Source organism: Antedon bifida, chromosome 8, assembly GCF_963402885.1.
Source record: "Antedon bifida chromosome 8, ecAntBifi1.1, whole genome shotgun sequence".
Classification (NCBI taxonomy): Eukaryota; Metazoa; Echinodermata; class Crinoidea; order Comatulida; family Antedonidae; genus Antedon; species Antedon bifida.
Genome location: NC_136233.1, coordinates 19334758 through 19345047, shown reverse-complemented (window position 1 = coordinate 19345047; position 10290 = coordinate 19334758). Strand labels below are relative to the sequence as shown.

Genomic DNA, 10290 nt, shown 5'->3' with positions numbered 1-10290 from the left:
TATCAATCATTCTGATTGGATAAGCATTTGCTAATCAATAATTTACATTGAAATGAAAAAGAATCAAATACAACACTGTACATTGGTGTTGTGACGCGTCAGTACACTTTGTATTTCGATCAGATCATTCACGTACTGGTATAGTGCAGTAAATCAATACAGTATATGCTCGCCAAAGCCGTGTGTATTTTACCGAGCATGCGTAAATTTACACTTGTTGTGATATTGTGTTATACCAACGGAGAATTCCCAAGAAGCATGTGCTAAATCATCATTGCTCTTTCAAAGAAAATGTGTATTTTACGTCTTTTTAAAATCTACAATATTAGATGGTTGTTAATGAAGCTGTAGGCCTACAGAATGATATCAGGAAAATGTAAGTGTTTTGAAGTTCCAGTTAGATTTTGCTGAACTTGATGCATTTTGAACAATATGATACGTCTTGTTATTGGTTTCCTATCTGTTCTGACGAACTGTAAAGTGGCTAATGGTAGTGGTATGTCACGAAGTTCCCCAACGACGATTTCGTCAGTTGGTACAGAGTTTGTGACATCATCGGAAACTTTCTTCTTTAGAGAAAGCGGAACATCAACCGATGATATGATGTCCAACCAAAATGTAAAAACTAGGCCTACTGCTAGTTTACCGTTTACACCACTAACGCATAGTACAGGCATGTATGATAGCGTCATGATAACATCTGTTTCAAACTCTGATACAACAAGTGGAATAGATTTCACCATTACCCCAACATTAGCAACTTCTGTGTATGTTTCAAGTTCATCTGTGTCTACAAATAGTTATCTATCGCTTCCGAGTCAAAATATGGCGACTTTAAGTGACCCATTTACGAATTATAATTCCTCGTTGAACACCAGTACCAATAATACTTCGGAATCTTTCACGACTGTTGAGAGTGTATATTCTGTCGAAGATTCTCCAAATATTGTTGATTCAAATGAAAAAGGTAAGTCATTTTGATTTATTGTATTCATCGTTTTAGTATTTTTAGCTATAACAAATCTTTGTCAATGTATTGGATTTAAAGTACTAATATTAAACTTATACAGTAATACATTTTTCTTTATAATATATGCAATAGTATTTAATGTGTCTTTGATAATTGTGCTTTATCCTGCCTTGTATTTGGAAAGAAAATAATTCATCTTTAATTGCATTTAAGCCGAAACATTTCGAGACTTGCGTCCTCGCCAAATCAAAGATGTTTTAAACACATATACATTATTTTATGTCATGGCAGATTATTACAGTATTGTCACCGAGACACTGTGATTTTGAACAATGACTGCTGGTTTTAATACACAGTTGGTGTTCCGTTTTTATGTTTGTAAGACTGTGCTGTGTCGCAGTAAACAATATTGTCTTTTTTCTTGTTACATTGATACAGTATGATAGAAGCATTAGGCGATTCTCATTACTGTATCTACATTTTTTTCAAATTCCGTGATAAAGCATAACATGTGATGCCTGTATCATAGACAATAATCTAACCCTTCACCTAACCTTCCTTGATACAGGCAGCATGTATTAAGTAATTGCCTATGATACTGCTCAACAGCACTGAACGAATCGGATGGAAGCAAATTGAAAAACTGAGACTGACCATGGCCTGACTAATTATCTGGATCTACTCACCATGGTCCAACATTTCTATCAAATCATATCAAACTGTTTTTATAGGTCCTAGTTACTTGGAATCATAGGTATTTCTGCATATGATTCTAGATTCAAGAAATGTTATTGGTTCACTTAAAATGGAAATTAATTTGGCTTGGCATATTAAGACAATACAAATACATAAGTTTGCAAAAACGCTATAGGCCAATGTTAAAATGAACAAATTATTAATTAGGCATTTAATTTATAAACTATAATGGAAGCATACCATTTGTAATTAATTACTGTGACGTTTTTGGTTTCACGAAATGATAAAAACCATTTTAATTATAGGCCTAATCATTTATATTCAAATTTCTATTAACGAAAATTAAAATGTTAATTATTTCCACAAGATGAATAACTGCAATACGTTTCATTGCCATAATACCATATAGTACAGCGTTGAAAAGTGCACGGTTATCATTCACCTAATTATAGTTAGACCAAGTATACTTATTATTTCTGATTTAAGCAATTATATATCCATATTACATCTACATCTTCCCTTGAGATGAATTAATGAAAGTATGTGTACTTTTAGGAAGTGGCGTATTTTTTTCTTAGTTTTGAGGCTTAGTTTTGGAACATGTTTTTAGGCATTTAGAACATGTTTGGAGCTTAGTTTTTGAACATGTTTGAGGCTTAGTTTTGGAACATAGGGCTCAATTTTGAAGAAGCAATCAAAACTACCTCGTGGTTGATTGGATTTAAATATTTAAAACTACTAAAGCCGAGAATAAATTATAAAACAACATTACACCAAATTAGAACTTGATATTCTGAAGTATAGGAGCACAGTGTTATCAGTTTTTATGGGACCAATTTTTTACCCCAGTATGGAAGAGGAAGAGATTATTAACGACCTCTTTCTTTTTATCTTTCGATTATATTTTCTTCTTCTTTGATTTATTTTTTATTAGACCTAAGTTGGTTTTTTTTTATCCAAATGTTAACGAATTTAATATCCTTTTTATCACTGAAATATAATTTTCGAAAAGACAAGGTTTGATCAATTAATAATGTAATTGTTATAAATACAATAAATGTTAACACCTGGTAGAAATATTTCAATTGAAAATGTGTCTCATCTCGGTAATGTGTTCTTACAAAAGGAAGTCCTTTCGGCTTTAAAAGGTTGATGACCTGGTTTGTTTAGGTGTATGGCCTATTATAACTATTATTAACCATTGTCTTATGAAGCGGATACAGAAATGAAAGATACAACATTAGTATGAATATATCTTATTCCATGCCCAACCGATAACTCGTTATAAGATTCAAATATAATTGTCGGAAAACGTTTAGAAATTGATTTCCACTGGCAGTGTTAAAGGTAGACAACGTAGTACCAAACATTAATTATGCATACGATAAACAATCACAAGAAAGAACAGAACATTAAACATTTTTAACATAATGAATCGTAGCAATAAGCTTTTTTTCATTTAAGACAACTAGCTTGGCTAATATGCCTATAGCTGTACTTGGACATAGTACGTGTAGGCCTGGCAGCTGTTGTTTGCCATAAGAGAATAAAAACAACTATTATAAATAATTATCAAATATCGTAGTCGATAAATCCTGTCATTGTTTACTGTATTACTTTTATATGGTAATTGACCCTCGATCAAACATGGATAATGTTTGTACTGTTCGTTTATTCGCATTCACATTATAGAAATGCTGGTTGGAAATGGATGATGTTTTACTGCAGTTGCTGCAGTAACCGTTTTCCGAACAGAAGAAAGGTACAAGATTGTATAGTATGGCAAAACAATAATAGTGACATAATGCAGTATATATTCTACCCTCACCCTCTACCAAACACACGCACCCACGCACATTTAGGCCTACTATGAAAAAGATAAACTGAAACGAAGCCATTTGTAGTTTTAATATAGTAATTAACCACACAAAACAATTATTTGAAATTATAAACAATGTATGTATGTTGAATAATTTTTGTTCTCCAGATTAATAGTGTTCAATGTTTGTTTACCTATCCAATTTTGTGTTCAAAATGAATAATTATATGACCTTAAAATGGCCTTATTCCATTAAAAAAAAATTATACTTTCAGGATGACAATAATTATATATTTTTTTAATTGAATAGTAACTTAAATAATTTATATTAATTGTAAGTTGTGTAATAATGGTAAACGTAAACTAAATTCACGATAACAACGTCGTTGTCTGTTCTTGACAGTGTGATTAAATAATTTAATTCTGGCTAAACACTGTTGATGCATTTCGACCACTGTTCTTAATGTAACAAATACTCACTCGCTAATCGACTTGACTAAATTGATTTTTACTCATTCTTGTCTCGGTACGTTAAGTAAGAAGTTTACGTTTACTCTACCTTTAAGCATTCGTAAATCTTACAATTTCTCCTCCTTTAAATCTCTTTTGAAAAAACACCTGTTTCTCTCTCTCTGATTTTTTTTTCTTTTTTTCCTTCTTTCATTGTTGGCATACTGTATATCCTTATCTTTATCGTTTCAAATTAATTAATTAAATTTCAGTATATCACCGGGCGGTTTAGAATTAATGTTCTTTGCCTGATTTGTTTATATATTTATATATATATATTTATTTTTTATATCTTTGTTAATTTTGTGTTTTTTTAGTTTATTTTGTATTTACTGTTTGTTTGAGGGTCCCTAATGATCAGCTGATGCTGGATGGACCACCCTCATAAAATATTGTTGAAATAAAAAAAAATAAATAAATAAAACGTTTCCAATCTCTAGTTTTCATTGCCAGTCACCGTCCTTCCTTTTAATTGACATTGTATCGACCGCTTTTACTGACGACAATTGTTACGCTCTGTACCACCCCTGCCGGAACAAATAATTAGTAACGAACCGTGTTGAGACATTGTATTTATTGCGTTAGTTTCATAGTCAAATAAATGAAAATGTAAAATGTTGTCAATAATAACGAAAACAATAATACATTTTTTTTTAATAATAAGGATGGTGAAGAAAAAACATCCTCAACAGGAATTGAACCACTGATCTCAGCTTTGAATTGCTGGATATATAACCATCCAAACAATTCACATTCACAAGGTTATAGTGTAATTAGCCTAATCACACTCAATCACTAAGACACGCACATTGTTTTTTAAATTGTCGGGGGGTAAACGTTAGGCGGAGGTATGCACTCTCGAAGTAGCCTACCCTTCTAGTTTGAACGTGTTTTTATTACTAAATTATAGGAGCTTCAATTAGAAACCCTTCCGATCTATTTTAGTAAAAATGTCTATTTTCACTGTGTTTATTCGTCAAATTTTAAATCTATTTTTTTTCTGTATGATGTTTTATAATATTTTGTGATCTGTGAACAATGAATCTGAATTATGGTGGTTAGATTTCATTTATGCATTAATACTATATTTTTTATTTATCATTTATGACGCAGTGGGTGTGGTTATAGAAAAATACTAGCATATCTAATCACATCACGCATTATTGTGATTTGAATGAATGTTTACGTTGATATAACAAGGCAGTATCGGGAAGAATTCAACCTCTTATTGCAACATACATATGGAACGCCAAATTGGCAATTTGAATTTAACTGAAGTTATTTAAAGTACCCCTTGGACGTTGTTCCACAGTTCACAGAAGAAAAGGAGGAGCTAAAACGCGAAAACACATTATATAACAACACACACATTATAAGTCGATTAGCTGATTTTTTGTCGCTGGGGGAACAGGCTGATGTAGGCATTTCGTTAGTAGTACGTGCGATAATTTTGATTTTGGCTCGGCCAAACTGAGTGGGCGACAGGAACCATCGTTTAAATATAGTTTATGGCAATTCATATGTAATTTTAAAAGCATACAGCATGACACTTGTTATTAATTGGTAAGCCTATCACATTTCCTTCGCAGTGGGTCAATATGGCGCGTCTTTAATTTAGAAAAAGACACTAATAAATCTCTGTAACGATAATTTTTATAATTGTAAATCATGGCACCATTTAAACCTCAGTGTTACTTTCCTCCAATTAGAAGTAATAGCGGTATTACCTGTATTGAGGTGTGTGAATGTGCTACCGTAGGCTAGATCCATCCCCTCATGTAGACATTACGACGAAATACATAACAAATTATATAATAATCTAAAAGGTGCCATAACACTAACTACTGATGACAATATAAACTTAATCGGCTCCACTGAATATTACGTCATGTTGCCGGTAACCAGATTTACATGACGCACTATAATTTTGGTCATTTTGGCTACTCATATCAACTTTTTCTATTTATACAATAAATGTTCTATGTGTTTATATATGTATATATTTTTTGTGTAAATATTTTTAGTTTGTTTTCGTTCTGTGCTATTTGTTATTTGTTTTCTATGACAATAGTGTAACGTACGGTGAGAGTCAATAAAGAATTGAATTGTTTTGTCAGGGGACACTTTCATTACTATGATAATTCAGTTGTTATTTTTCTTTCGTTATTAAGTCATTGCATCGCTAATGCTTCATTTGTTTTCCCAGCTATTTTCTAGCTCTTTTGCGTTAACTATATTCCAGGCCGGCTATCTATATATTGTTCTTCGATTACTCGATGCCATGCCCCATCTTATGCGATAAAAGATATTAATATTTTATCATATTCATCTACAACTACTCATTTCAATTAATTCATACCATTTATTTACTGACCGGTAACTATGGTAACATACACGGTGATAGCTCGTATTTAAATGATTTTTATACCACTTGTTCATTACCGTGAAATCCTGATCAAACATGGCATGTTGCCTCGCGTACAAACGTGCGTCACGCGAATACCAGCATTTTGTTTATTGCGAAGCGATGCAGGTATCATTTACTCGGAGATTTTCGTTCTGAGTATTATAATGTCCGTTTGTTTAAATGTTAAAAAATTGGCTTCAAAATGCATGGTGGATTGATTTTGATTTTACCTTGATTTTGAGACTTTGCCATAGCTTGTGTGTCCCTCTGTAACTCCATTCCTGTTTGCAATATCGGGCAAACAGATAGAATCAGACAAATGCTTTTACAGCCTAAACTTGAAATGGTTTATTGAATAAGATTCAATGTCTGCAGCAATTGCATAGGAAGGCCTATATTTTGTGTGAAGAATGTCTGCCTTAGTCTTAACTTAACGCCACTAGTGCGAATAAATTACTGGCATCAAACTCACTGTATCTATTCTACTAACGATTTTAAAACCTGGATGAGAGAAAATCTCATTCTTATGAAGTATAGGAAATTTAGGAACATTTGTAAGAAATATTTCTTGTGGTTTTTTTTTCAGATTCTATTTACCCATTCACCTTTACATTTACGTATGACAGTACGTCATCGCTCATTTTTGTAATGCCAGTAATCGTCTGTGTTGTCCTAGGAATAATGTTATTTACAGTCTTCAAGCGCTGGCACTACTACTGCAAATTAAAAAAGTACAAGCTAAGGTCAAGTAACACAACCGAGTCAGTTTTATCAGAGGCGTCCGTACCTCCACCGCTTCCCACCTCAACTAGCGATAGACCTATGGAAAATTCACGGTAACCTTATCTGTTGTATTGTTCTATTTAATTATAAGCTAGGTTCCTATTTGAACGCAACGCAAGGACGTAGACGCAACGTATCGACGCAAAGTGCCGTAAGAATATAACCGTGCGTGTCGTAAGTGGAAACCGACCACGTAGCCGCAGTAAGGCAGACGTAAATTGTACCGTTTTGCGTATGTCAACTTCTCGTAAGATGCGAAATTAATAGAAGAATATTTTCTAACGTTGCGTCGTTACGTTGCGATAAGATTTTTTTATATAGTGGCAACCAAGCTTCAAGTCTGTTTGTAGGTTACCAACTGAAATTGACATGATGTCGTTTTTTAAATTCAGTATTATTAAACTAGTACATCGAAATTCTTTTTTATTGTGATGCAAACTGCTACATTAATGCCATACCACCGTAAAACGTTTTTTTTATGGAATAACTCATCTGAAATGAAACTGGTCTAATTATATAATCATATATAAAGGTAAAATCAATATAATATATTCATGTATTATATTATCTTTGCAAACTGTAATACGTATACATTTTTTTTGTATTAATTAGGTCCAATCCAAGTGAACACAAGATGACGGCACAGACAAGTGCATCTTTACAGCCATCAAAGCGGGCAGCAAACACAATAGGACGAGCAACACCGGATAGAATAACTATGTTGAGGCGATATAGACCAGGGCTAGAGTATTTTAATAAAGGCTTCCAATATTCTCCCGACTGCCCCATACATGGAAGACGAACCTTACGCAAATCAAGCACGCAAGCAGTAATCGAGGTGGTTTAATAAGCCAACAAAATATATATTTATATTTTTTATAAGATATTGCTCAGATGGATGGCACAGGAACAGCACTATGTTTTTATGGACCATTGTTTTTATCTAAACCAAAAGTAAGGTTCCATTATCAGTACTGCAAGATTTAACGTCAAATTTACGACATTTTCCAAACATTATTTCCCTCATGTTTATATGTTGTACGTAGGCCTATGAGGTTTTTTTATCCGATTATATAAAACTGAGAGAACACTCATTAAATGACGCACGTTAGCAGCAGGCGATCATCATTATTTAGAGCAACAATTGACCGAAATATCAGACCACGCAAAGAAGGTTTAGATGATCTATCATCAAAGACAAAATGTGTCAACTTCTCTGACATAATTGTTCTTCCTAGCGTAACGTTTCTTTAAGATCTGATATAGCTGCGCGTTAAGCTTGGTTCCCACAACGCAATCAAAAGCTATTCATTATCCGAACTTTTGCTTAATATTGATCAACTCGCTTGCGTTGCGCATACAACATTTGATTCGTCCTAGTGGGAACCAAGCTTTAGTGTTCACCGTCTGAATCGCAATGTTGATTAATGTTTGGTTTGGTGTAAGTCATGTTGGCATTAATTACAATACTGTACTAACGCGCTGTAGTGTCACCTGGCATTGGTGTTCGATTCTGATAAATTGTGATCGCGTGTTGCTAAACGGAACCCACGTGTTGCCATTGTCACTTTGCATATGAACATATGAGATTAGAATAATAACACCTCTAAAGCTGGTGAGGTTGTTGCTACCGCGTAGGCCTACATGCATGAATGAACGCATAATTAGGCCTTATTTTTCAGGATATGCATTAAAAACAATATAAAACAATATATAATTCTGCAGATTATTGGAGAATGTACATCGAAGAGTCACTGGAAACCAGACGATATGTACCGCGTACCTCGCCTCCAAAATATTGAGTCAAAAGGTAGCATTGCGTGTGCAATTTTCAATAAATTACATATCTCTGGATCGTTACTGTCATTTGTTCCTCATTATCTAACGACAACCCCGCCAACTCGAGTCACCCCCTTGTAGAAATAAATAAAAAGCATAAAGAAAATAATAGTAACAAATATAGTAAAAAAATAAAATAAATTTAAAAAAATAAGAAATAATCCAAGAAATCAACTAAACCCAAACCAGCCAACCAACATAAAATACTGCCACCACACCGACATTCCGTGATAATCAACATGATTGTGGAGATTCTCATAGCGTTGAAGATGAAGATCCCAGGCACGCCCTAGAACCACTTTCTACACCCATGTTAGTAAAGAAGTGTATATTTTTTCTATCAACCTTAGTCTGCAATTAGGCCTATCGTGCTTGATATCGATTGTCCACTGACTAAACAGGAAAATACGGCGCCGTGAACTTTCAGTGTAAAATAGATATGTTGTTTTTATAAGATTGCTAAATTGACGAATAAATAAAATTGTAATAACAATACATTGTACTTTCCTTGTTAATTTAGCTTATTTTTCTAAATATACTAGACACTAACTTTCAGCAATCAAAACATAGGTAGTAGTATTATTAGAAAGTTGGTACATCAACATCCGTAGTTTTGTGTCACATTTGACAACTATTACGTCAAGGGAAAACATTAATCTTTTTTATTGTTTTATATGTTTTCAATAAACATAGAATAAAACACATTATTTCATTTGGTTTATGGCATTATACCAACTACGAGGTTTCATGGCAACTTTGCCAAGTTAAATGAGCTCATGATTGATTTTGCTATGTCGTTGAACCAGCGAAAGATCGAGTAAAACTGTTTTACGATTTTGTTTTCTATTGGATCATCAAATAAAAACAATTTACTAATGATTTATGGAAGTTGTATGCTAATTATGATTTCTTACTGGGAATTGGCGGTGATATCCGTTTTAAGTTGAATCATGTATTTTGTTTTTATTGGCCTAGCCTTTTACTGTTCACGTTCGGATTCAATTACTAAAAAAAAATCAAACTTAATCTTAAGCCTGTTTATTATTGATTTATCAATTAAAAATCTATTTAGCACGACGATAAAGTAAACTGACCTTCAATATTATTTTTAATTAATTTTACTGCTAGCCCAGTCTTACATGCTAGGCTTAGTTGTTATGAAATTAATAGATTGAGCAGGATATGCTTCATTAGTTAGAATATTGCAGACAGGTGTTTCGAACGGCCCACTCTAAGCTGGAAATCAATCACTGAACGTCACCACCG

At 33.2% G+C, this 10290-nt stretch overlaps 1 protein-coding gene across 1 annotated transcript; it reads left to right on the top strand.

The window, feature by feature from the left end:
• LOC144849725 (uncharacterized) lies at positions 1 to 9526 on the top strand. The gene is made up of 3 exons (XM_078706751.1): positions 1 to 967; positions 6989 to 7238; positions 7798 to 9526. The coding sequence occupies exons 1-3, from the start codon at positions 433 to 435 to the stop codon at positions 8030 to 8032; spliced, it is 1020 nt and encodes a 339-aa protein (XP_078562877.1). The 5' UTR covers positions 1 to 432; the 3' UTR covers positions 8033 to 9526.
• Positions 9527 to 10290: the final 764 nt, after the last annotated feature.

Bases quoted from the DNA above. Each gene is read 5' to 3' on its own strand.
- LOC144849725 (XM_078706751.1), top strand. From the start codon at position 433: ATGATACGTCTTGTTATTGGTTTCCTATCTGTTCTGACGAACTGTAAA. The intron at 968-6,988 runs GTAAGTCATTTT...TTTTTTTTTCAG, and splicing joins TGTTGATTCAAATGAAAAAG to ATTCTATTTACCCATTCACC. The intron at 7,239-7,797 runs GTAACCTTATCT...TGTATTAATTAG, and splicing joins AGACCTATGGAAAATTCACG to GTCCAATCCAAGTGAACACA.